Source organism: Camelus dromedarius, chromosome 2, assembly GCF_036321535.1.
Source record: "Camelus dromedarius isolate mCamDro1 chromosome 2, mCamDro1.pat, whole genome shotgun sequence".
NCBI classification, from domain to species: Eukaryota; Metazoa; Chordata; class Mammalia; order Artiodactyla; family Camelidae; genus Camelus; species Camelus dromedarius.
In genome coordinates this window covers 73,056,295-73,084,250 of record NC_087437.1, presented here as the reverse complement: position 1 = coordinate 73,084,250, position 27,956 = coordinate 73,056,295, and the positions used below count along the sequence as shown (strand labels likewise).

Genomic DNA, 27,956 nt, shown 5'->3' with positions numbered 1-27,956 from the left:
ACCATGGAAAACAGATGCCATGACCTAAAACCCCATGTCAGAGTTCAGCAGGACAGCTCCAGTCGCTATTTACAGAATTTGATTATTTCTGTTTATTTAATTTTGGTTTTGCAAAGTCTGAGTTTTTGTGAATTCCCTAACCTTCTTAAGTTCCATCCCCCCTGCCGTGTGTGTGTGTGTGTGTGTGTGTGTGTGTGTGTGTGTGTGTGTGTGTGTGTGTGTGTGTGTATTAGGTATTGCAGCCTCTTTTTCTGCAGCATATTTTGTGGCGCAATAAGGCTCTGAGTCCAAATCTCCAGCCGTGTGAATCCCAGCGGCCTCGTCATTTGCAATGGTGAGCCCCTGAGCTTTCACACAGATGGAGAGGGCCCTACAAGGGGCACCACACCCCTGTGAGGGAACCACAAGGGAAGTGAAATCTTTTCTAGCAGGCATGTTTCCAGAAAAAAGGGGGATCATGGGACTGCAGTGCAGCCCAGGTTTTTCACAAGCCTGGTGTTTGGACTTGTGTCTGTTCCACAAACAGCTCACAGTGAGGACAGATCTGGCTGTTAGTGCTGCTGATGTGTCTGAGAACAAGCAATAAAAAGGAGCCACGGAGGTGAGGACCGCACAAGGCACAGCGCCGTTGTTATACCAGGATCCTGTCTGCTTTCAGGGAGATACGTGCCTGAAAGTACTCGGGCTATCTACAAGATGAGATGCTGTCTTTATCTCCTCTGATCTTCCTCACCCTCCCCTCCTCCCCACTCCCAACCCAGTTTGAAAATAAATAAATATTAGGTTCCACGGGAATCATCCAAAACAAGTCAGCTTCAGCACAAAGGCCAGAGCAATTTCCAGTTTGGTTTTATTCTTTTCCCGAGTTAACATTTTAAGCATGTCCTCAGCAGCCCAGGGAATTTTTCCCTCCATATGGACTACTGAGTCCCTTTCTTCAAAGCATCTCTGAATATTTAAAGATGAACAGCTTTAAAGAAAAACAAATCTGAGAACAATGCATTGGCATGCAGTTAGTGTTTTAAAGACAGGAATATAATCTGAAGCCTACTGCTCAAATGAATGAGCGATTTGTATGGTCTACAGGGACAAAAACAAAAGCAGCTTAACTCATTAAAATTGACCTCAGAAGCTAAGAAAATGTTCTGTGTCCTTCACTCTCCCAGACAGTCAAGGTCTCTTACCTTTCCGTGGTGAATTTTTCCTAAGGGGCTGTCCCCTCTTATCTTCACATTTCCTCTCTGCTCCTTTTACTTTTTCACTTTTCTTCCTCTGTTCTTTATTTCTCCCATTTACCCCATCTCTCCACCTTTTTCTTTTTCTTTCTGAGCTTTTTCATCTCTTCCTCACAAACTCCTTCTTTAACAGAGCTTAATAGGGAATCAAATTATGTTTTAAAATATTTATGAACAAATTTTTATATCCTCTGTTCTTAATGTTTAATTCAAGGGAGTTGAAAAGTCTTTAATTCTCCCTGTGCTGATTCTGCATGAATTACTTACGTGTTTGATTGTTGGCAAGACTTACAAGATTCAAACAGGTTGTACCAATGAAACAGCTTTAAGTAAGCACTGCAGTAATGACAGAAATATACGCACTGGAAGCATCTGGAGATCTTGGGCTCAAGCTCCTTTGTCCCTACAGCGCTGAGCCCCACAGAACAAGCTTTGTATCCAGTTCTCAAATCAACACCAGCATGTGTGCAAACACCTCTGTCCTAGAAAGCTTAAGCTCTGCTCATGGTAGGGTCTGAAGAGTGAGCGGGTCACACCGGCGCATTTTGGCTACCCAACTAACCTCAACCGTCAAAACCGTCAGCTCCCCACAAACGAAGTGCTAGGCACAAATCCTGTTATGTTCACTCATCAGTGCTGACGGGCCGGTACAATCTGCCCCCAGGCGACTCACAGACCCGTGGTGGCAAAACAACATTTCTCTTTAGTTAGTATATTTTAAAGTTTTGGTCAGTACAGCTGTAGGAACCGTATAGATAAGCATTTGGCCAGTTCAGACCGGCTGAGATTAACCAATACTATGCTCTCTTTCTCCTAGAAACAAAATCCTTCTAACCCACTTTTCTATATACTTAAGCTGGAACTAAAATGGCTCTTTGCTAGGAGTCTAAAGTCAGGCTTTTCGGACTAGATTCCCCCAACCCCATTTAAACGAAATGGAAGGGGTGCGCTGCTGCAGGCTGCTCTTTGTCCCTCTGGCAGGACTCCTTCTCAGCCCTCATCTTGCGCTTCATCTCCAAGATGGCCCTTTCCACCTCCTCCAGGGCTCGCTCTCTCCTCTCCACAGCCCTCTCCCGCCACTCCACTGCCCTCTCCCTCCTAAGCACCTCCTTTTCTCTTTGGCTGGCCCATAAAGCCAGGGTGCCCACCTGCTCCAGGAGCCTGGCCCAGTCCCCCTCAAGGCCCACGGGGAGCTGGGGCCCCTGAAGCCTGGGGTCCTGGCGCTGCCCGGCCTGACCATGGCCACTCTTCTCCAGCTCGTCTTTGTGCATGCTTTTCAGATGCTTCCACAGGGCTGTGGTGCCCACGTTAACCCCAGGGCCACGGCTCACCTGCCTGCCACACAGGCGGCAGGTGGCATATTGGTTGGGGTGGTGCCCAGCGCGGGCAGGAGCCAGGTGGAAGTACTCCCAGGCCTCAGAAAACCGGGTCCCCTTGTTGTGGGGCGTTGGGGTGGGCATGGCACTGGCAAAAGGGCCAACCGGTTCTCCCGTCTCACCGACCTCCTCCTCCTCCTTCATTTCTAAGTGCCCTTTTGCCTTCGTCCTGGCTGCCTCCTCCTCCTCCTCTTCCCGCCTCATCCTGTCTCCTCTTTACAGCTTTCCTGGAGCCAAAAGTCTGAGTTGAACCACAACGAAGGCTAAATGTGTACTCGGGAAGGGACTGTGGTAACTCCTGAGGATTCACAATAATGGCCAAAGGCTGGCCACACCTGGTAGTGTGATGTTTCCTCCTTTCTGCTTCAGCGGAGAGTCAGGGTGAGTCAGAGCCAAGCAAAATGGCCTGCGAGGCTCTCCTGCGCTCCCTCCATGACCCGGGGACGCCTGAGCCCGCCTTGGCTGGGCCAGAGGACGAAACAAACCAGCGCAGCAGTCACACGGCTCTTCAGTGAACTCGGTGTTCCCTGCGTCAACCAGAACCACAGGGGCTTTTTGAATATTGAAAATTTTAGGCTTTCTCTCGATTCTCCTCCTGGCTGCTCCGGCTCTTCCTCTGCTCACGGAGACCCAGAAAATGCGATTTGGAGGCAGGAGGAGCAGCCTCAGGACTCAGGCTGTTCAGGACACCCAGGGCTGGGGCCTCCCTGGGTCTTCCTCAGAGTGGGTAGAAGCCTGGACGAGTGCCGATGTAGGAAAGACTCGTGCTTCCTGAGAACGGTTGCAATAGGCCATCCGGAGGCTACAGAGCCTGCCAGGGTCTGGGAGATAAAGTTCTCAGTGTGAGGTCCGTTTGTCTCCAGGGAGGTCGCTCTGGGGCTGGGATTCTAAGAATTCCAAACAGCAGGCTTAGCTGTTTTCAGCAGGAGGAACTGGCAAGCAGGGAGGAGAGAGGTGGAGCGCATCCCCATGGACCTGGTCGTGCCCAGTTGTCCTCGGCAAGCAGCTTGCCAGCCCACCGCCTTCCCGGGCACCGTGACCTGCAAAGCCAACAGCTGATGAGACCTTCCTGACAGCAGCTGACTCCAGATGTTCGGCTTATTTACCCCATTTTAAGGGTAAATAAGTAAGTAGGAAATTATGTTACGTTTTAAAAACAGCCTGACTTCTTTCTCCTTTCTTGGGCCATTTCTTAAGTGAATGAGAGCCTTATTTGTCAAGCTGTGCAACCCCGAACAGTTAGGAAACAACCCCCCCTGCCAGCTACAAATGGGTACTTACAGGCGAGCAAGGCTCCGGACTGGTCTCTGGCGGCTCCAGTGCAGGGTGAGAGCTCCTGCCACCTTGGGTAGCTGTTAGCTGACTCCGGCCTCCAGGAGGAGGGCCCCTCCAGTTCCTGTTCCCTCCCACTTCCAGGGAAGCCGTGTTTCCAAGTGGGCGTGTTCCTGCCTGTGGGGCTTTTCTGCAACCTCTAGACACAAATGCAGACCTTTTCTCCGCCCCTCTCCACCGTGGAAAAAAGATGTCCCTGGCAAAAGTCATGCAGTGAAACAGTAAGTCAAGTGCCTACAAGTCTTAGTTCTGTTTCCAGAGGACTAGATCATCTGGCCTCTCAAGCAAAGAAGGAGATTTAAGAGGGGGAAAGCGTGAAATATGGGCAAAGAATGCACATTCCTCAAGGACATCTGTGGTATCAAGTATTTTGTCCAATTGTTAGACCATGAGTTTCATTTTTAGTTGGAAACTATTGATGTTGTAAATATAGTCAGTAGAAAAGCCAAAGAACTTGAGGAAAAGGGGAAATTAAGTAAAAGAATTTTACCCCCTTAATTTAGAGAAATACAGCAAACTGAGAAACAGACTTGGGATTGCTTTTTATTATATTATGTAACTAGAATTGGAAAAGCCAAAATCTGTTGGCTTCTACTCTCATTTGGAGTTAAATAAAGGGGTAATCACAACTTAATGTATATACATAGACATTTATATGTACATATACATTTTTGATTCATAAATGTATGTGTATACACATTTATATATATATAAATGTTTAGGAAGGAAAACCTACCAAGAAGAGACAGGCATTTTTTGAAGAAGGTATCTATGGAAGAAAAAACCTTGAGTTATAGGAGAAAATATAGAAATGATAGAGTAGAAAGCATGTGGAGACTGAAACTTAAATTTCAAATGAAAAATAAGTGTATGGGTGTGGGGAGACTCCAAATAGAAATGAGGAGCTGGGAAACAAACAGGGAAACTCTTTTTGTTTTTTTTAAAGATTTCTCTTTCTATACTGAAAAGTTAGTATTTTCAAACTGATTCAGTGAAAAGCCCTTTGGAAAAGGTTCTGTCCAAACTTGAGCCAATTTAGAATGAGGTAACTTGCAAATGGTCCCCAGTGCAGTCTTTCACCTACAGAAATAACAAAATGACCAGTCTCACAGCCAGACTTGGGTTCGTTTTTCCTGACTCACCAACCTCATCGTGCTCCAACCTCTGCTTCCAGGACAACATCGCCCGCTCATAGTTAAGCCCATGAGCCTTTCCATCTGTCCATCTTTGTGAATCCCCCGCCACTCTCCACCACAGACCACCTGTAGAATCCAGGCCCAGCTCTTCCCTGCCCACGAAGTACAATTCTGTTCTATACATTATTCCCAGATTTCACCCTTCTCTTCTCTCCCACAGAATATCCAAACTTTTTGACACTTACTGCATAATTCTTTGTGCTACTGCTCACTTATTCCATATGTACTTAGAATAATGTGTTAGAGAAACCAATTAATTGGCTTGTCTCATGAATGTAGCAGGTCCACAATGAGTGAGTGGGTGATTTTGACTTCTCAGCAGAGGAACGTGTGTGCGTGTGCAGTTGTACGCATGTGCACGTAGACTCTTGTGCATATTGACATCATGTTTTTTTCAAATTTAACGTGTTTCTCTTCTTAATCATTTGGGAGTTCCCAAATAAAGACAGCTCTGCCTGCTCAGCAAAACCGTACTGCCTGACGTTTCATAACATGTTTGACTTCAATGTGAACTACTTTAGTCTGCAGCTTTTCAAGTTTAGAGACTAGAGGAGTTTCAGGACCAGGACCATATCCCTAAACAAAGCCTTGGAAGACTGTCTGGAGATGGTATAGAATATATGACATCTGAGTTTTTCCATAAAATCTGAATTCAGAAAAATCTACAAGAGTTAAAGCTTTTTAACATTTTTATTAGGGTGACAAGAAATTTCTACAGGGAGCCAATTGCCTTTATAAAATAATGGAACCCCTACTTGTTCTTGATATTACCATGTCATCATCTTTTGGTGGGGTGGCTGAGCATGGGGAAAATAAATCATGAGAGCAGTTAAAGGTAGTGGCATTAATACACACCTTTACAACATTTCAAAAAAAATTTTTCCTGTAACTTTTATATCCCTTCATGGACCACCTGAAGATAAACATTGATCTTTGGCATATTATTGGATAAAATAACTGAATTCTCTTTCCTTTACTTAATAAGAATATATTTGAGGGGACTTGGTTTCACTTTTGATTTTCTAGGACAGAAAGTGGCATAATTTCATGAATCTGCATTCCTGTCACATGCCTGTGTTGCCATTGTCAAATGTTGAATGAGTGGGAAAACTGGAGGCTGCAGTGTTTGCTACCTACCATTTTGGATATAATAGATAACCTCTTCTGAAAGTCTCATGATTTCCTCCGGGATTTTGCAGTGATGTACTGAGGGATGTTAAATGGCACCTCAGTGGGCTCTCACCAGGAAAATGTGACTTAGTATCCTTACATTTGGTTTCTCAGTACTGCTCAGGACCAGACCCTGTGGGCAAAGCTTTGTGGGGAAATTGGCACCCCAAGCATTAAATATAGTTTATTGTCCTTTACTAGTTAACTAATATATTCCTCAATTGTGGAAGATATTTGAGAACTAAGAACTGGGGCTGGTCATATGTAAGATACACGTCTCTTGATGAGAAAACAAGTAACTATAAATGGGATTATAGTTTTGCAGTGTCTCAGATAAAATAACGAAGATCCAATAAATCTTATTGGATATTTTCACCAGTCTCTTGAAGAAACCACCATCTCACAAGGAACAAACACAATGGTGGAAATAAAATGTAGCTACCCCACCTCTGAGCTTTCTGGTTTTGTAACATAAGCTATCTGTTCTGCTCTTTTCTTATTTCTAGAAAATATCTCAGACTGGGATTGAGGTAACACTTCTAACTGATGCCCTCAACAACATTCCACTCCCATTTACCATTCTGTGATTCTTTTCCTTGGTTTCCCCATCTGTCAAGTGGCAATAATGAGGAGTGTCTTACGTTCCCTATAGGATTGTCAAGATGATAAATAAAAATTAATTAGGAAGACTGTTTACAAGTCAAAAGAGAGATTTTTATATTAAATGGTTTCTGCAGTTGTTGCTACAAATAGTACTTTATGTTATTTGGAGAATGGAAACAACCGAAGTGTGGCTCTCTTTTACCTTTTGGTGGAACAGAATATTCTTCTCTGCCTGTTACAGCTTCTTCTTTCTATTCTTTGGTTTCCATTTATACCATTTTATTCTTTCTGTATGGAGATGTGATTTCCCTTTTCCAGATCCCAGAGTCCAGACTTGCAACATTAGTGTAGTCCTAGATTCTTCTTAAGTTGACGTAGGATTCTAGCCATTAATTTATAACATCTCTACAGGAGATTGCCTACTCACAGTTCACGTTTTACACAACCTCTTAAAGGTGAACAAACGCTGCCTTGTTAAAAGAGGAGAACCTCATTTTTGTGCCAGTTTGCCTCATGTGCGGGTTGGTGGAGATGTAAGGGGCACCAGTTCCTTCCGAATTTGCAAATAATTCTTTCTGCATTCTGTCTTTGCCCCCAGAGAACATTTACCTGCTCACTGAGGAATGTATTTCCCACAGCAAATCTTACATGGTTTATAGAGAGAAGCCTCCCTCAAGGTGAAAGAGAAGGTAAGGAAATCAGTCAATGGAAGTGGGTTTGGCAAAGAAAGAAAGAAAACAAAGAACAATAGACGTTACCACTGCCCAAGTTGACCTTGGCATGTAAGAACGATTCTCCTTCCAAGAAAAACATCATCTTGCCTCCCATGTCACTTTTGACACCTCATCTGGCTCCTCCAAGGAGATGCGAGGTAGCATTTCCCAGAATGTCAGAAATATAGTTGATGTCATCAATTCACATATAAACACTGTTTTCTTTAACTGTTAGTAAAAGCAGATCTCTTATATGAGGGCAAACACTTTTAAGTCAACACATATGTATTAGTAATTTCATTTCGTTGAATTAACTTAGCATCACTACGTTAAATCAATGAACAAACAATTTCTACTTTTTCTTACAAGGATCTGGGTGGGGTGGGGGTGAGGAGGGGTGGAGGGAGTGTCATAAAGGACTTGGCTTCATGACAAGGAACCTGTTCACCAGGAGGATTAAAAGTTCCTGGAGCAGGGACACACATCGAGACAAGCTCAGGTGAGAACATACAAAGCCGTATTTTCCATAGGCGGTAAACGCAGCAGCCTCTGCCGGAACCACCCAGCCCCTCCTGCCTGGAACAACAGCCCTTCTCCTTTCTCCTGAGTCATTTTTCCTCAAAGCTCATACATTTTCAAGAGGAACTGAGTCACATAGCTCTTGCTGCCTTGATATTTTTAATTGATGAAATTTAAAGTTTATGTTGATGAATGATCGTCATATTGATCCACTTGATTCATTTTCAGACCATTCCTGGTTTTGTTATTAGGTCACTTTTAAAAGAATTCACCCACAATAGTGACAGGAGGCAACCCTGAAAGTATCTATTATGGGTCATTATACACGTATTGTCTTAAATAAGCCCCGATTCAATGTGCCCATTACCCTTGCAACTGTGAGGCCAGACAGTGTGCCCAGAAGTTTACTAGCATACAGCTGCATTTAGTTATCACTTTGGCAAGTAGTAACTTCAGAACTAGCATTTAGAACCTTCAATGTAAAGAAGTTGTGATAGCTTAGAAAGTTCAGACCTATGGTGACAGAGTTTTATATTGATTTCCTGCCACCATCTGTGCTACTGGAAGGTGGTCCAAGCAGTGGCAGTTAAACAGGCTTCTATTTCTAAAGAAGGCTTACAGGACCCACAGTGACAGTGCTTATAAATCTACAGCTTATTTCAGGAAAAGGATACAGTCTAGCAACAATATCCTTAAAGTAAGGATATGCATCACACGTACACATTTATAGCACCTCAAAGTGGGGGGACCCAAAAGGGATGCTCAGCTGAGGTCGTTTTAAATTTTACTGGTCACTTAGGTATATTCCTGCTACATACCCACATTCAACAGCAGAGTCGTCCCAGACTTTCACCCAGGCCAGGGGCCAATCATCAATCTCACCATTATCAATAAACAAAGCTGGTGAGCTGGGAAGGCCTGCTGCAGACCCACTGGACCCATGCTCACAAGTAAAGCAACACTTTTAATCAACATTTTTCATACCTTGACCATGGATCGGTGTCATGCAGGAGCTTGAAAGAACAGTTCAGGTTAATTCCAGGCCTGCCAAAACAAATGCTCACCACGCAAAAGCTACGGTTTGACCACTTTAAACCCTACATCACCATGAACCAAACTGTCTCCAGCCATGCCTTGGCATCATTGTATGACTCATATAGAAAATGTTGGTGACCAGCCTTGTTCTTATCTGCCTCATAGAAATGCACATTACTAATGAAGAGAGAAAAGACAGAGGTGGATTTTTGGAACTGAAGTCTGTGTTGACATATGTGTATGATAGTAAACCAGCCCAATTAAACAAATTGACCATCTGGTGTATGGCTCTGTCTCCAGTCCCCGGAAACAAAGTGTGGAATAACTCATCAGAAAAGATCACATTTTCCTTGGGTGAGTTGTCTATATAATAAGGTCAACAAGGGGTGGCCAAGACTGCTGTAAGTTCAGAACATTTCTAATTGAAACAAATAGGATACTGATTATTTCCATGATATACTGAAAACTCGCTCTACACAACTCAAAATTATTAAATTTCAAAGTAGCTAATATTTTTTTGACTGAAGGGACTCTACTGAAAAGAATTTCTTCAAATAGAAAGTAGCTGATTTCTGTTTCCAAGAATTTCCGGTGAATACAGCAATTTCTTGTTCAAATTCTATTAATAATAACTCTTAATTAACTAGCATTTATGTTACTCTGCCATATGACAAAAATTAACATTAATACAAGAGAGTTTTTAAAATCTTAAAAATTAATTCTGAGTTACTAAAAGCATTCATTTATATATAGCATATATTATTCTAATACTTAGGAATGGATAATCCATGTATGAGATATACTGATTTTAGTATCCCTAAATTTGAAGCACAGAATCTGACACAGAAGATGATTGTGACTTGAAAATTCACATGTGGGGTCATTCTACTTATTACAACATTGATTAACCAGAATATTCATTACTCTGAACCAGATCAAATAATAAAAGCTTACTACATAAAAGATATGAGCAAATGCCTCCACAAATATTGTGACAACAGATTGCCCATAAAAAATAGAAGTGTGTAATGACAACTGTCAAATATGCATATGTACCAGTAAAGTAACACCTATAAAACTTAAACGGATTTGCAAGTCATTATTACAACTCTGCAGGACCGTTAACATCTTTTACCACCTTCCTATTTTCAGAAATATTATGGTCTATAACTTACTTATCAAAACCAGAATAATCTATGAGGGAAAGAGTTTCCTTTGTTTCAGGACTGTAGTCTGTGTATTAGGTCCCTCCCAGCCCTGTCACCAATGCGAGCCTTAGATACCGGGACAGTAGCATCATCCCTGCAACCCTGCTTGTGTGTGTGTGTGTGTGTGTGTGTGTGTGTGCACGCGCGTGCATGAACATACCGTTCTGTGAACTTTATCAGTCGGAAATGGTCATGAAACATCCATACTCAACTTTGCCTAATTCCCTCAGAAATAAGTGCACCTCCTTTCTACAGGACTAGACATGGTGGGGGCTGCAGTCTTGGAACAGTAGAAAGGTGGCTGGTTCTCACACAGATTTGCCAGTAGCTGTGACAGAATCTAAGGACATGAGCTAAGGACTAAGTAACCTCAAATTTCTAAAGAGAATCCTATTCTCATCATAGACGGAACCATGTTTGAAAAAATCAGTATTTTATGATGTTAAAACTGGTTCTTGTTTTTCTTTTTTTTCTTAAAGACTTCTTTAGAGCTGTTTTAGATAAACAGCAACATTAAGAGAAAGGTGCAGAGATTTCTCGTTACCTTCTCCCCACAAATGCGTATTGTCCCTCATTATCAACATCACTCACCAGAACGGTGCATTTGTTGCAGTTGATGAGCCTGCACTGACACACAGTAATCACCCAAAGTCCTTGGGGTTTACTCTTGATGTTGTACATTCTATGGGTTTTGAACAAATGCATAATGATATGTACTCATCATTATAGTATCATAAAGCCCCAAATTTTCACTGCCCTAAAATTGACTTTTTTCACTTAATAATATACATTTAGGGTTCCTCCATGTCTTTTCATGACTTGATAGCTCGTTTTTGGTTTTTTGTTTTTTTTTAGCACTGAATAATACTCCATTGAGTGCATATACCACAATTTATGTATCTGTTCACCTACTGAAGGACATCTTGGTTGTTTCCAAGTTTTGACAGTTAAAAATAAAGCTGCTATAAATATTTATGTGCAGGTTTTTGTGGGACATGAGTTTTTAAGTCCTTTGAGTAAATACCAAGGAGCACAATTGCTAGACTGTATGGTAAGAGTATGTTTAGATTTAAAAGAAACCAACAAATTGTCTTCCAAAGTGGCTGTACTATTTTGCATTCCCACCAGTAACGAATGAGAGTTCCTGTTGCTTCACATCCTTGTCAGCATTTTATATTGTCAGTATGCTGGATTTTGGCCATTGGAATATGTGTAGCAGAATTTCATTATTGTTTCTGTTTGCATTTCTCTGATCTCATTTGATGCAGAGCATGTTTTCATGTGCTTATTGGCCAATTCTGTATCTTCCTTGGTGAGATAGCTGCCTCTGGCCCATTTTTACATCAGGGTGTTTGTTTTCTTATTATTGAGTTTTAAGAATTCTCTGTTTATTTTGATAGCAGTTCTTATCAGATATGTCTTTTGCAGATATTTTCTTCCAGGCTTATCTTCTCATTCTCTTAAACTGTGTTTGGTTTTAAGATCAGAAAAAAAGTGAATATATTTAAGGCCATAAGAAAGAGCACCGATTCAGATACTCAGAGCACACCGTAATTTCAATTTTACAGGACAGCCCTTGATCTAGTATAATTTTAGGCTCTGAGTGGATGGTTAATTTTAAATAGTCAAATAAGTTTTTTTCCTTTATGATCAAATATTTAAGACAATAAATCTTGAAGAGTTCAGTTTCCCAAAATTACAGCTTGTATTCTGGTCACATTCTCACATTTATCTCTGTGAATGATTTAGAAAATGCAGTTGAGGCTCTGCAAAGCAATGTCATTATCGTATCATATTTTCCCATTTGTTACAAGTTCTTAAACATTTACTTCCAAATGTGCTTTCTGCCTGCAGCAGTACTGCTGGATGCTTTATGAACTCTGGAGTAAACTTTTGATGCCTTGTATAAGAGTCAGGTTATTACTGTTGACAGATCTTGAGATGAAAATGCAGGAGGAAAACCTGTCTCTGAGTGCCAACATGGAGAAATTCTGAGACCCTTACATAACACGAGGGAGATTTGGGGAGAGCAAGGGAGGAGTTTTTGCTCTCTCTTGTTCCCAGAAAAGAGTAATAATATTGGAAGGCTGAAGATAACAGTCCTCTCAGGTGCTTCCTTCCTCACCTACCCACCAGTCTCCCAGGATGTTCAAGTTCTCAGTGAGTCTTAGTCTAAAAACTCAGAAAGGGGAAGAGGTCAAGGTGAAGGTGGCTCATCAGGCAGCTATTTGAGTACCAGGGCCTAAAGAATTCTCATGATTCGACAGCAACTTAAAAAAAAAGAAAAATAAAAAGCTCTTTCTAAAAATATCCTATGATGCCAGCCTGCTCTATCAGAATGTCTAATGTTGCAGCACGACAGAGTCAGTGTTTTGGCTTATACAAGAGTTATTTTGTTTGGGGTCAGGTGGAGGGGATATTTTCTTTTGTTTCAATTCAAAAGCTGAATGCAAACACTACCTCCTGGGGTGGGTGATATTCTGATTACCATCAGCCTCATCAGAGATTTGTTTATTAAATAGATTTCCAGCTGTAACTGTTTTGATCAAGACCTTTGGGGTACAAAGAGAATTAAGGGTTGATGAGTAGTTTAGTGTGTGTGAGAGAGTGTCCATGTGTATTTTGGTATGTGGAGAAAGGATTAAAAACGGAGAGTTCGAGTGGGATGAGAGGACCACTGAATCTTAAGGTGAGATATGCCAGACAAATACTTCTGGTTTCATGATCTCCTTCATATCCATAACTGACCCCAGGAATACAGAGAGTGTCAATAAAGGACTTTCCTATACATATAGATTGCCCGAAGACCTTGTTAAAAAGCAGATTGTGATTCATTTAGTTGAGGGGTTGGGAGAGGCAGGGCCTGATATTCTGCATTTCTAAAAAGATCCTAAGAGATGCTATGGGCCACATTTTGAGAAGTAAGGACCTAGCAAACCCTGAGGTTTGGTTCATTTCTGGGTGGACCAGCTGATGGCTGATTCAAGCTCTGAGGAGGCTCCAGAACTGACCCGATTGCCCTTGTGGAACAGACACATGGCCACTGCTGCCCATGAGGGTGGCCCTGAGAGCCCTGCCCAGCCTGTGCAGAACAGACACTCTCAGGAATAGATGATGTGGCTTTAGGCCAGCAACTCAGCCCCTTAAAACGTTATGGTAAATATAATGTTCTGAAAACTGGCTGACATGTTTCTGCTGAATTCTGCATTTGAGTTTTGGGGAATAATTTTTCCCTATTTGGTTTAACCACTCCTTTTTATACCCCCTGAGTTTTGTTTTGACCAAGACAGAGTTTCTACTTTCCTTTCCACTGGGGAGCTGTACCATTGTTTCTACTCTTACTGATTAAAACCTTTGTGGGTTTATGGATTTGCAAACTGTATGGTTACTTTTCAAATACCTCAAAACATTAGCTGCTATAATTGTTTTACCAGGTCTTGGTTAAATGTTGCTTTCTCTGAGAGGTCAGCCTTCCCTGACCTCTCACTGTTGGTGGGTGCCTCTCCTGTGCATTCCCATGGTGCCCTGCACTTCGCTGTCAGCACTCAACACGGTGCCTGGCTACCTATCTGTTTTCCAGGCTGTGTGCTCCCTGAAGACTGCTCCATGTCTTTGTCATCCACCATTATGCTCCACTGCCTTAGCCATAGCAGGGCAATAATGATGATTTTTAATCAATAATACTCTGTTAGATGAATAAATAAAAGTTTTGGGGGGAACTAAGTTAATACTGTATTTTTTTGGAACCATATTTTGTTCATTATCAATGTCTGCTTCATCCTTTCAGGCCCAGAGAACCCTCCCACAGAGCCTCTGCTCCGTGTTGTGGAATCCACCGTGGGCACCCAGCCTTCTCTAGCCAACAGCATATCTCCTACAAGTAAGGATGTTTCCACACTGCTTTACTTTTCCCGAGGTATTAACCCTTTAACCAAGTAGACTGATGAAGAAAAAGATTTCAGAAGATTTATAACTCATGCCCTTTTCTTATCTATGGCATTTTAGATAAACATACTGAGTACAGTTCTTGTGGCGTAAAAGAGTTAGCACAACTTCCAAAGTCCTTCATTTGAAGGCTTGGCAAAATCAGGGTCAGTAAATATTCAGTGAGAAGTGTACATTCTGTATTTATTGTTAGATAAGTTAATAAATTGACAGTCCTCCTCCACAATTGTGTTCTCCATGGGGTGTTAAAGAAATTGGTTGTCAATGGGGATCCTGTGGACCCGAGGTAGATAGATAGTTTTAAATTTAAATTTGTTCTCGTGCAAATTAATTCTGACAAAGTTGACTATGAGAACTATGAATCCAGCCTCCCAGTGGCATTATTAATAATGGAGGTCAGGCTGGGTCAGTGTTACTATGGCAGAGGGCTAGCAGTGACTTTCAGAAGTTGGCATTGATGCAAACAAATCATAAATCCCCATGTCCATGGCCTTTGTGTCTAACAAAGAACCAAAGTGACTTTCACTAACACACAGAAAAAGTATGTTCTAGAGTAGAAGTGTGGCTTTCATTTCTTATTTAATTAAAACTATCCATTTTAGCTCAAAATGAGAACTGAAAATGGAATAAAACAAAGCAGTCAGGAGGAATGAACAATTCCTTTAGCCTGTAGCCTTTGGCACGTAGCCTGCAGCCACTGTCACAGGTTGATACCTCTCAGAAAATGAGGCATGTGGCAGGGTGAGAAATGCCTGCAAATCACCCAGCAGAAGTTTTACATCCATCTGGTTTCTCCTGATTCTTAAGGCTTTGTCATTTTCTTCTTTATAAGCTGCTTTTTCTTCTACTTCTAACTCATCATTCAGCAATAAACCATAGTAGATTATGGTATCGTTCATTCAACAAATATTGGTATATTCAACAATGGTACCTTAAATCTCTTTAGTGTTCTATGTATTTGTTATCCATTGCTGTATAGCAAATTTACCCCAGAACTTAACAACTTATGAAATACATATTGGCTCACGTGGTTTCCAGGGGTCACAAATCCAGGAGCAGCTTAGCTGAGTGGTGTGAATCAGGTTCTTCCATGTGGTTGTAGTGAAGCTGTTGGTTGGGACACTAGTCATCTGAAGGCTTGACTGGAAATGACGGCTCTGCTTCCAAGCTGAGCATGTTGTTGGCAGGAGACTCAGTTCCTCACCACTTGGGATCTCTCCTCAGGGCTGCTCACAATATGGCAACCTTTTGCTAAACCAAGTAATTCAAGAAATAGAGTCACCAAGACAAAAGCCACAGTGCCTTTTTATGACACAGCTTCCAGACTTGCACACCATTACTTCTGCTATATTCTATCTGTTAGAAGTAAGGCACCAAGTCCAACTCATACTCAAGAGGGAGAAAATTGGGCTCCAGTTCTTGAAAGAAAGGGTGTCAAAGCATTTGTGGACAAATTAAAACAACCACATCCTGTAACTTTTAGAAAATGTTTGCACATAAAATTCAATGTGGTTTTATCTTTTTTATTGTGAGAGGTAGACAGAACAAACATTATTATTTCCATTTTCCAGATGGGGACACTGAGTTGCTGAGAGCTTAAATGATCACATGACTAGTAAGTGGCAAAGTTAGTATTCACACCAAAGTCTTCTGACTCTAAATCTAGTTCTCAGTGCATTAGGTAGCATGTTTTCTCCAGCTGGGCTAAATACTTCATGAGGACAGAGATGGTATTTGTTTTGCTTCCTTACACGTGCCTAGCAGAGAGTAGGCGTGCAAAAAATATTAGTTGAATAAATGAATAAAAAATAATGAATGAGAATAATGTTTCTTCACTATGTAAATATCAGTTAATAGACTCAAAAACATTGTCAAAAAAAGATAATTTGTTTTGCTGCTTTCAAAAAGGTTGCAGTGCACTTGGAGAGAGATGATACGCACATAGGAAAAGTATCAGTCTAAACAGTAGCATACAAGGTGCCATGTTTTATAGAATTAAAATGCTCAGGGAGAGGAACAGACCAAGAAGTCTTAGGCTTTGAGTATGGAAAGGTCCCTATGAGTTTTTGGAGTCAGGAAGTGTTACTTAAGACAGATGAAATAAGCTGACCCTTGAATTACATATTGTGTTTATTTGACTAAGTTGAGAGCTGGAAAAAACATTTTAAACAAAGAAAACAAAGTGAGCCTTTGTGCACTGGTAAAAATATTCATGGGAATTTGACAATATTAGTAGATAAGTTTGGGTCAGAGAAGTGGGATTGTGCAGCAGAGAAGCAAGGATGAAGATTGGAAAATGCAGACTAAAGAGAGCCTTAAGCCCCAGTCTAAGGATTCTAAATGTTATCCCTTAGGAAATGGGAGGGACCCCATTAAACCTTTTTTTAGAAGGGAAGTGACATAATTCATTCACCAAATACTTATTGAGCACTTACTATGCACCAGGTACTCTTCTAGGTGTTGGAAATATAACAGTAAACAAAAGAGAAAAAAACACTCACACTGTCATGGCATGTACATTCTGCCAATTGAACACAGAAATGAATTACTTCTAGCTGAGTTTTCTGTGGGGTTAGTTGACATACACTAAATTCTTTCATCAGATCAAATACCATTCTTATTTCTGTGAAGAAATTCAAGGAAAAGAAAAGGATACTTGTTACCCTAAAAAATCTACAATCTAATATAGCTCTAGTATTAGAGAGGTTGAAAGGGCACAGTCAAATAAACATATTTGTTAAAAAGCAGAAAGCATGCTACCTGATCTACTATCATACTAAGCTGATACAGTTGGGAAATTTCTGAAGAATCAAAAGACCTCCTTATTATAAACACCCACCACATTGGACCTCAGAACTATTAAAGATCAATGATTCTCACCAGAGTAATTTTGCCTCCACCCCCCCCCCCTCAGGGACATGTACAGTATCTTGGGACATTTTTGGCTGCCACAGTTAGAGGGTTGATGGTGCTACTAGCATCTGTTGGGCAGAGGCCAAAGATGCTACAACACGAACAGGACAACCTCCACAGCAAAGAATTATCCCGTCTGCAAAGTCAGTAGGGCTGAGATTGAGAAGCCCTGTTTTAAATTCAGGCTCCAATATAATAAAAGTAGCTATTTCTCACTTTACAAAATCTGCACCTCTGTCAAGGTAGTAACAAGATTATATTTGGAACAATTTTCAGTCCGATTTTTATATGTCAAAAAACATGTTAAATCAATGGCTGGTTATATCTAAATAAAACTTATCTACTTAGAATAAACATTGAATTACAACTGAAAAATCTAAATTTTTTTGGCAACCTGGAGGGTAACTTGTGAAGTCACACGATGACCAACTGCCTCGGAAGCTGGTAGGATTCGCCCTTGTGTGTTCTTTCAAGAAAGGAAGCGAGATGAAACATGTCATGGAAACCAACTTCAAAAGGCTTTGGTTTCATTCCAGACTCTAAGATATAGTGAACTGTATAATTCAGTCTGAATTTTTAAGCCACAGATCTTGCTGCAAACATATAATTCATATTTTTTCCTCAATGAAAGGATATTTTTTAAACAACTGTAGAAAATAATGGACACAATGGAACCTTATAACTCATAATCCACTGCAAGGGCTACCCAGGGAAGCCTAGCTCAATTCAGCCTGAACTAACTGGCGTTCTCAGCACTGTCCTAGGGAAGGACAGGAGGCTGACAGGTGACGTGATGAGATGAGACAAGCCCACATGGAACCATCAGAGACCCCTGACAAATCTAGGGAGGAGCAGTACTGGTAACTCCGGGCCTTGCAGGACTCCGAGCAGAGCCCTGTGCCTCCCAGCTCACTGGCTATGAATTGCTCCTCAGAGAGCAGGCCTCAGAAACACCAGCCCCAACTATGATCATCATCCAAGACATTTGTTCATTCAACAAGTAAGCCAACTATGAGCCAGGAATTTTTGAGGTCTTGGGAGACAGTGACGAATGAAACAGGCAGGCCCCCAGCTGCTCAGAGCTTATGACTGAGCCAGACCCACTTCCTGGCCTCCCATTTCACTGGCCACTAGGCCAGAGGCCTTTTGGCTCAGCCTTCTATTTATATGTCTGTGCACAACTCTTTGACCTGAGGGCATTGATTTTGATATTAAACCCTCTCTAAAAACTTAGCAAGTCCTCACAGTCTGGATCCTCCTACTCCTGGAAGCTCTGAGTGCAATACCAGGTCCACTCGGGTTCTAACCATGGGCCAGCTCTCCAGGTGAGCACACCTGATCCTTGGAGAGCAGGGGGTCAGACCTGAGGCGTACAGACGGAAGGAAGCAGTTACCCAGGGTATGCAGTGAAGGAGTCAGGACACCTCTGCTGCTGTCCCATAGTTTCTGCCTCTATCATATGTATCCAAACACCAAAAATTAAGAAAAATAAATGCGTTCTGAGGCAGAGAGTGGAATCAAGGAAGTTACACAGCGGGTCTGGAAAGAAATATAGACTCAAATGGAAGATAGATGAGAGACAGATCCTCAGACAAAGACATAAAATGAAATGAGCGTAGGACATGGAAAGACAAGCAGGGTGAGTTCTACAGTGCTTGTTAGGGAGGGGCTGCAAGTTGCTCAGGTGAGGTAGAACCAGGTGAAGGTTAAGATAATGGGCTGTGGATTTGGGCTGTGATCTGGACAACAAAAAGCAGCCACTGTGGCTTTCTGAGTATATGAAAAATGTAAGTAAAATAGAAGACCAAATGATGTAGATGTAAAGTGATAATGTTCTGAACTAGAATGGGCAGATATAAAAGTGGAGAGTACTGTGTGTGACAGAAGACTCAGCAGAGTTGTCTGCCTCAATATGGGGGATAAATAAAAGCTGCTTAGAAAACTATCATCAAAGGCCTTCCAGGTTTTTTTTTTTTTTTCACTAGTAATTACCTAAAATTTTTCACCAACTGGCATGGTTGTATTGTAGGACTAAGCAATAATTGTAACAATCCTTGTTAGTGTTTGAGTGCCTCTGTTTGTGTGGCACCATTCTCAACTAGTAAATGTATTCTCTTATTTAAGCTTCCTCAAAACACAGTAATATATGTACTATTATTATCCGTCCCCATTTTATAGATGAAGATACAAAGGCATAAAAAGGTTACAAAACTCACCCAAAGTCATGCAGAAAGTGAAACAGACAGAAAGGAGTCCAGACAGCGACTTCAAACTGCCTCTGAGAGTGCATGTTGGGTGCTCAGTATAAGTCTTTAGACGTTGAATACCCCTTCCAGTGTGAAGCTGGCATGGCTGCCCTGAAAAGGTCAATATGGCAGCTATGCTTTCATTAATCTTTCCCTTCTCTGGGCCAGTGCTTTCCGAGAAATGCAGCCTCTGGAAGTGGGCTAACAGGTCCTCAGTTGGAAATAAATTGGAGGAAAAGGCCCTCCTCCATCCATTACCCTTTCTCTTCTCAGCATAATTATACTATAATCCTTACTTCGCAGAGATGCGTACAGAATCCGTACAAACTCCAGTGCTCTCCCTTGAATCCTGGGAATTCTAGATTTTGCATCTCTCACAACCTTTTATCTGGGGCACACATTACAGATTGTTAAAGAATTTCCCAATTTTTTCTATACCTGTCACCTGTAAGTCAAGGGTAGTTTCCTCAATGACTGATTTACTCTGGGTATTTGTTTACTCAGTTCCCCCCTTTGAAGTGAGGTACCTCCAGGGAAAATCTATTAGACATCCCATTCTTCCATTCGTTTCATAGTTATTGAGTGTTGATGAATGTACCACATGGTGTATGATGAGCTCTGTCCTGCTTATTGTCATCTTCCCCCCAAGGGAGCTCTAAAAATCCTTCCTAGATGGTTAATCCAGCAGTACACATTGCCTTTAGCCATTCAGTGAGCACATGTTCACCAAACAATCTGCATCCCACAGGAAAACAGTTGTATGCAGAAATTAAGGTTTCACAACACACGCCTCCTTTATGCTGACTGAGGGTCGTTATCCACTTTATCCTGACAGCAGGAGTTGACGGGGCTGACTCACGTGTGTTTAGATGTAGGTGATGACTTATGTTCTTTTCAGTGCAGTTGTCTAGTTGATGCCATTATGGGTTTAAAGGCTCTTTGTGCTGCAGGTGAATTGATGGAATACAATTACACATTTGTCAAGGAGACTCTGGGTAGCTGTGTCAATAAATGTGATGTCAACAGAGTGGAAGGTCAAGTGAAAAATATTACTATTTGAGAAAATAAGTTAAACTTTTAGGTTTAATTTTACATGAGCATAGGTAAAGTCTTGGACATTGAGCTTGATGAACCAGATCCCTATGACAACAGCAACCTGAACTTACAAATAACTTTTACCTTTGTGTTTAGTTGAACAAATAACTTGAACTCTGTAGGTTAGCAAAAAATAATTTTCTTTTTGTGCATCATTTCCTGTCCAAGCAAGCTCTATTGAGTTTCTTCCTAGCCTTTGAAAGAAATTTTAGGTGATTTTTTCTTTGACTTTATTGGTGATTTTCACATAATAAATATTGTCTGATCCCTTTTAGCCACAAGAACAGATTTGTGTCAGTAATTTTAAAAAGCTTGTGAGTGTCATGTCAAAATTTGCAAAACTTAATTCACTCCGGGACTTCCCCACCTCCTCACCAAGTGTGGTCTCACTCAGCTCTGAAAGTCTGGGACGTGAGGCTGTCTTTTCCGTCTGTGGGGGTCAAGGAGAGACAAGGGAGATATCTTTGAGATTTCCTGGCCCCATCTTCTCCTCCATTACTAGTTGTTGGCTTGGAACTCTCTTTGGCAGCCACAGCGTGGGGAAAACAGGGGCGAAGTAAGTAAGGAAAGACCTTCCTTGCCAGGCTGACTATTATCTGACCTAGGTGCCCTAAGGATGGAAAGAATAAAAATTGATACTTTAATGTCATGGGGCACTTTGGCAGATTTCTCAGAAATCTGTGACTGGCCTGTAGATTCTGTCCCCCTGCTGTGGGCCGTGCCTCTCTTTCGGTCTCCTCCTTACCCCATCCCTGCAGCCTGTAAGCATCTGGAGGCTTGTCTGCTTGGGAGCTTTTTGTTCCTCTCAGTATTTTGGGGAGTAAAGATTTCTTTTCGTAGCATCCTGTTTTGTCTGGGAAAACGTGTTCCTTGGCCACCTGTTTGGGGGAGGTGCTCCTCTTCCCAGGGGGGCTGTACCTCTCCTCTCTATGCCCATTTAACACAGCTGCCCAAGCAGGGCTCCCAGTGTAGTCTCTTTAGCCTGAGTCAGTCACCAGCCTCCTTTGTTCCAGACTCCAGCACACAGAGGCCAAGAGCTCTGAGGGGTCTCTTGAAATGACACTTCACTTGGACTAAGGTGAGGCGGCATCCCTTTCTTTCCCTACTCCATGAAAAGGGACTTAACTCACAGCACCCTGACAGCTCTCTCTAAAGAAATCCTCACCAGGGCTGCTTCTCTCCCTGTTCATAGCCTTGAGGTTGTTGATGGACCTGAACTGACAGAACCCATTCTACTCTATCTTCACATGTCCTTCATAGGTGGTCTAGAACTCTGCTCCAGAAGTGAGAATGACTTGCCTATAATTTCATTCTTAGCCTCTGGGACCTCACCTAAAAGGGATGTACGAAGAGTTCCATTTGAAAATTCTGTTCTGCATTAACCATTGCAATTAAAAGAAATTCAGTGACACCAACAACAACAACAAAAAAAGAAACCAAGAAAACAATCCATTTACAATAGCATCAAAAAAGGATAAAACACTAGGAAATTTAAGCAAGAAAATGAAAGATCCGTACACTGAAAACTATAAAACATTGATGAAAGACATTGGAGACATGCAAACAAGTGGAAAGACATCCAGTGTTCATGGATTGGAATAATTAATATTGTTAAATTGTCTACACTACTCAAAGCAATATACAGATTCAGTGCAGTTCCCTATCAAAATTCCAATGAATTTTTCACAGAAATAGAAAAACAATCTTAAAATGCATATCTACAAAAGACACCAAATAACCAGTGCAATCTTGAGAAAGGACAGAGTTGGAGGCACCACACTTCCTAATTTCTCACTATACTACAAAGGGGTAGTAATCAAAACAGTATGATACTTGCATAAGACAGGCACGTAGGCCAAGGAAACAGAATAGAGAGCCCAGAAATAAACCCAAGCAAATACGGTCAACTAATTTTTAACAAAATTACCAAGAATACACACTGGGAAAGGAAAGGCTCTTCAATAAATGGTGCTCGGGAAACTGGATATGTTTCCACATGCAAAAGAATGAAATTGGACCCTTTTCTTACACAATACACAAAAATCACCTCAAAATATATTAAAGACAAACATAAGATCTGAAACTATAAAACTTCTAGAAGAAAACATAGGGAAAAACTTGACATCAGTTGGCCTTGGCAATGATTTTTTTGATGTGACACCAAAAGTTCAGGCAGCAAAAGCAAAAATAAACAAGTGTACTACATCAAACCAAAAAAACCCTGCACAACAAAGAAAACAACCAACAAAATTCAAAAGCAACCTATGGACTGGAAGAAAGTATTTGCAAATTATAAATCTGATAAAGGGTTAATATCCAAAATATATAAGGAACTTAGTTCAATAGCAAAGCAAGAAACAAACTGTTAAAAAAAGAGACAATAGATCTGAATAGATATTTTTTTAAAGAAGACATACAAATGGCCAAAAGGTATATGAAAAGGTGCTCAACATTGCTAATCATTAAAGAAATTCAAATCAAACCACAGTGAAATATCACCTCACACTTGTGACAATGTGTCACAATGCAACAAAAGTAAAGATAAACAAGTGTTGGTGAGGATATGGAGTAAAGAGAACCCTTGTACACTGTTGGTGAGAATGTAAATTGATGCAGCTGTTAATGGAAACCAGTCTTTGAAGTTCCTAAAAAATTTAAAAATAGAACTACTATTTGATCCAGCAATCTCTCTTTTTGGTATATACAGAAAGGAAATGAAATCAGCCACCTCTATGAGATAATCTGTGCGCCCATGTTCAAATAGATATGGAAATAGCCTAAGTTCCAATTGATGGGGCCAAAAAAATTTATATATATATATATATATATATAATTTGACCTTAAAAAAGGAAATCCTGCCATATGCAGTGGATGAACATAGAGGACATAATGCTTCAGTGAAATAAGCCAGACACAAAAAGAAAAAAAACTGCATATATGTGGAATCTAAAAAGAGTCAATTACATGGAAGCAAAGAGTAGAACAGTAGTTACCAGGGCCAGGGAGCTAGGAGAGACGGGATGACGTTCGTCAAAGTGTACAAAGTTGGAGTTAAGTAGGACTAGTAAGTCTAGAGAGCTAATGTATAGCATAATGACTATAGTTAATACTACTGGATTGTATATTGGAAATTTGCTAAGAGTAGATTTCACGTGTTCTTGGCACACTAGAAAGTATGCGAAAGGAGATGGTGTGTTAACTGACTATAGTAATCATTCTACTATGTATATGTATATCAAATCATCATGTGTACACAGTAATATATTCAATTTTATTTAAAAATTTTTAAAATGAGTAAGTAAAATAAAATAAATGTAGTGAAAATGAAGCAAACATGATGAGGTGATTGATGGTTTACCTACTGAGACGGCCCACTGAAAGCTATAGGTTTGGGCACAGTGTGATGGATTGAAAAGTAATAGACAGAGTTCTAAAAGTGAGGCCAAGGTGAGGATGCTTGAAGAAAATGGGGAAAGACAAGAGAAAGAAGGAAAGGAAGAGTATTAGCATGGATAGTGCCTTCCTCATGGGTTATTAAAAGCAGCAGAAGAGGCAGACCTGCAAAACACCTAATATAGTACCTGGTTCATAGTAAGTGTCAGAAAGCTGCATTTTATTATTAGTTCCCTTAAATCCCTTTGGGAACATAGTAGGAACCCAAGTTAGGAAATAGAGTGGTTGATTAATTAACCAGTCTGTCTTTGTCTAAATTGTGTGTTTTAATAAAAACAAAAAGTCTAGAATTATGTGTCCTACTTCTACTTGAAATAGATTCAGATGTAAATAAAACCCGCCAGGATCTAGGTCACATGAGTGGAGGAGAGGCGGGGGCAGTGAGCTAGGGCAGATATCTGTCAATGGCCTGAAAGGCCACAGGTTACATCCAGTTTACTACATTCCCACTACTCTAGCCACCGCTCACTCACTGTGCTTCACCTGAAGTGGTCTCCTTGCTGATCTTCCAACGTGCCTCAGCTGCCCCCACCTCAGGGCCGTTTTACTTGTTTCCTCTGCCTGGAAATTCTTCCCTCTAAATCCACATGGCTCACGCCCTCGTCTTCTCCCACTCTTTGTTCACACGTCACCTTCTCAGTGTGGCTTTCCATGACCAACTCATTTAAAACTACAACACCCCCATCCTACCCCCGTCCCCTTTTCCTGTTTTATTTTTCTCCGTAGCATCTTTTAGCATCTTGTATAATTTATTTTTCTGGCTCCTCCCTACAAGAAACTAAATCCCATGAGGCAGGGTTTTTTGTCTGATTTGTCTACCGATGTATCTCGATCACCTAGAAGAGTGATAACACATGGTTATCAATAAGTATTGATAACTCAGTAAATATTTGAGGGGTTAAGAATATTTTCTAAAGTATGAAGTAGAATGTGACTAACAATGGAAGAGTTTTGGAAAGAGCAGAAGAAAGCTCCCTAAAGAAAAAGGCACCTGGTCAGGGCCCGCAGTTGGCGTAGTCTCATCACAGGAAACTGAGAGGTGATGATGGGCGAGAGGAGACAGGCAGAGGCTGTAAATGCCTTCAACTCTGGGCGGATGCATGTTAGGGACCAGGACTGAGCCCTTCCGTGGCTAAGCCCTGGTTCTGATGACGTGTCCTGTAACAAGGCTGCCTGTACTTTAAGGCTACCAGACTGGAAAGAATATAATCTTTGGTGTTAGACAGGCTTGAGTTCAATTCTTACCTCTGCCACCTACTAGCTCTGTAACCCAGGGCAAGTTTTTTCACCTTTCTAATACTATTTCTTTATCTTAAAAAACAGAAGTAATATCATCTAGCTCATATAGTTATTATGACTAGGAAATGTGAAAATGCATAAAGAGCAATGATAAAGCAAAGGCTCACACAGTCCAGTCTGAGAAGGATGTCGTGATCAAAAGAAGGGTCCAGCGAGCAAAATTCATCTTAAAATAAATCAGTACCTTTACTTATATTTTTCAATTCTTTGAGGGAGTAAGCAATGATCAAATCAATATTTCTTTTTTGTTGTTGTTGTTACCATTTTATTCCTTACCCTTCTCTTTAGTCCTTACCCTATCACCACTTCTCATCTGTCTCTTTTATTTGGTACATAGTAATCCTTATTATATAATTAACTTAAATTGTTTGGAAACTATTTCAATATTTCCCCCCAATTAATCTGCTGTGGGGCCTCTAGCGTTTCCCTGCCTTTCCCTTCTCCGGCCGTGAGAGGGACAGTCACTGGGCAGATGGCAGGAGTCCAGGTTAAGAGATTTGGCTCTGCTTCACAATGTCACAAGGAGGCGACCAGAATTAGCTCTTAGAGAACAAGTTTCTGTCTCCTCCATTCGACTCAGAACTGCCTAGAGCTGTCTTCTGACTTAATGGAACTTCCAGGGATAACATAGAGGGAAATTTTTCATCTTAGTGAAAAAAATTTTAAGTTGAAATAGACATGGGCTAGGAAGGTTTCAGATCTCATCTAACCTCTTGGTAGTTTGTGAATTAATACAGCAAGACATCTTGTACAAAGTGGTGTTTTCTTCTAAAACCCTTCTTCTTTCCTGGAAACAAAGGATCATTATTATGTATCTCTGGACACGTACAAGGTTTAGTAACAATAAACACCCAAACTGAAGAAGAAATAAACAACCATCAAACAACTGTCTGTTGCTGGGTTTGGCATTCTACTTGCCAACATGATATGTCATAATGTAGAACCAACTCTGGAATGTTGAAGAGATTTTGCTCTCGTAAGTGTAAACATAACCTTGAAACAGAAAAGACAAGAGCTAACATGGCTTATTCACATGCTGAAGTATCTAACATGAATCTATTAAAGACGTGACTGAAAATAATATGAATACAATTATTTTAACATGCTGTACTTGATGTGCAGAGATTGTCAGATGCATATGTCCTCTTATAGTTACAGAATCTCCAGGTCAGGCTCTAGGAAGGGATAGCTTTTAAAACAGAAGCAAAACAAAACCAAACAACCCTGAGAAACCAGCAGCGCTGGCTGCTGCTGGCATGCCACAGTTCGATCACTGTCCTGCCACTGCTGAGGCCATGGTGTGCACTGTGACAGCTCTCAGTTCAGTTCAACATGCAGAACAAATGCTCCCTGGATGCTTGTAATGGCCCAGCCCTGGAATAGACAGGTACCACATTGCTACTACTAAACCACAGTGTGTGAGACCACGTGCAGGGCCTTTGAACTTGCTGTGGCCTCTGCCTGAAAGCTCCCACGGCCCCCTTTCTGCCTCCATTCTCCTTCTATATTTCTCAGGGCAGCATTCCTGGGACTCTGACTTGGTCTTCCCTCCTTCATGTGTTCTCATACTTGGATTGGTTTGTGTGGTTCTCCGGTTAATGTCCATGTCCTCCATGAACTTAAACTCCAGGGGAGCTCGTCATTGTGTCCCCAGTGGCAGACATGATGCCTGGAAGATAGAGGCTCCCAAATGCTGGGTGAATAAATGAAAGAATATAGGCAGGGAGTAGCAAGAGATAACAGTGTGGAGATTGTTAACAATTAGGTCATGTAATACCCAGGGGCCTTTACCTTGAACCATGGTGTAAAGCCAATGGGAATGGGAGGATTTAATCTGTCTAGGGAAATAGTTCTCTAGCAGGCTTCAGCTCTGACTTCTGCATGATGGCAAGGTCTCATAGTAAAGGGATCATTCTTCCACTAACCTATGCAGCCTGGAACAAACCCTCAGGCCAAGACCGAAACAAAATTCAGCTAGAGTCCAATAAGACTGAAATGACCTTGGGCTCCCTCGAGATAGTGATGGGTCTCACTGATCCTTTTGTGCCCAGAAGCTTATTGGCACATATTCAGCCCTCAGCAAATTCCATAAGCCTACCTGTGAGGGGAGGCTTAGAGCAGCCCTGATATCTACGCCAGGCAGGAGACCCAGTGACTCAAGGATCGAGGCAGGATGCATGCCCGGGGCAGTATTCCTCTTCCCATGAACAACACTCTTAGATGGAATCAAATGAATGAGTTCTCCTTACCCTGCAGTAATTCAGCAGTAAGCAAGGATTTATGTCACATTACTTTCTGACCTCCAGAAAAGAACATTTAATCAGTCATTTCAATACAAATGAAATTCTCAGTTATCACACTTCATCAGGATTCCAGTGAATCCTGCCAGAATTAAATCATGAATTACTAATCAGTGCTATCACCCAGTGTGGGCAATCAGAACCTGTCTGATGCTTGTAAGTAAGAAGTATTTTAAAAGGTGTCTGGCAGTTGCTTATTAGATTTCTCTGTAATGGTGGTACAGCTCATAAGTAAATACTAATTCTCTGATTATTGCCTCGGTCTTTTTCTTCACAATTATCACCATTGTTATGATCGTATCACCACTGTTGAAACCA

The 27,956-nt window shown here is 41.3% G+C and overlaps 2 protein-coding genes across 4 annotated transcripts in view; one reads left to right on the top strand and one right to left on the bottom strand.

Annotated features, from left to right (window-relative positions):
* The window catches only part of CD96 (CD96 molecule), a 79,873-nt gene that overhangs the window by 28,124 nt on the left and 23,793 nt on the right, over nucleotides 1–27,956 (top strand). For 2 of the 3 annotated variants that reach the window (XM_064495594.1, XM_010985081.3), the window contains exons 6-8: nucleotides 7,511–7,601; nucleotides 9,345–9,533; nucleotides 14,175–14,267. In XM_064495594.1, the coding sequence (XP_064351664.1) occupies nucleotides 7,511–7,601; nucleotides 9,345–9,533; nucleotides 14,175–14,267 (373 nt within the window). The remainder of the gene's footprint in view (nucleotides 1–7,510; nucleotides 7,602–9,344; nucleotides 9,534–14,174; nucleotides 14,268–27,956) is intronic. The other variant, XM_064495597.1, reaches the window with a different exon arrangement.
* ZBED2 (zinc finger BED-type containing 2) lies at nucleotides 833–4,102 on the bottom strand. Its single transcript, XM_010985080.3, has 2 exons — nucleotides 3,893–4,102; nucleotides 833–3,651 (listed from the first exon to the last, which is right to left on the bottom strand). Exon 2 carries the CDS (start codon nucleotides 2,813–2,815, stop codon nucleotides 2,162–2,164), a length of 654 nt encoding a protein of 217 aa, XP_010983382.1. The 5' UTR covers nucleotides 2,816–3,651; nucleotides 3,893–4,102; the 3' UTR covers nucleotides 833–2,161.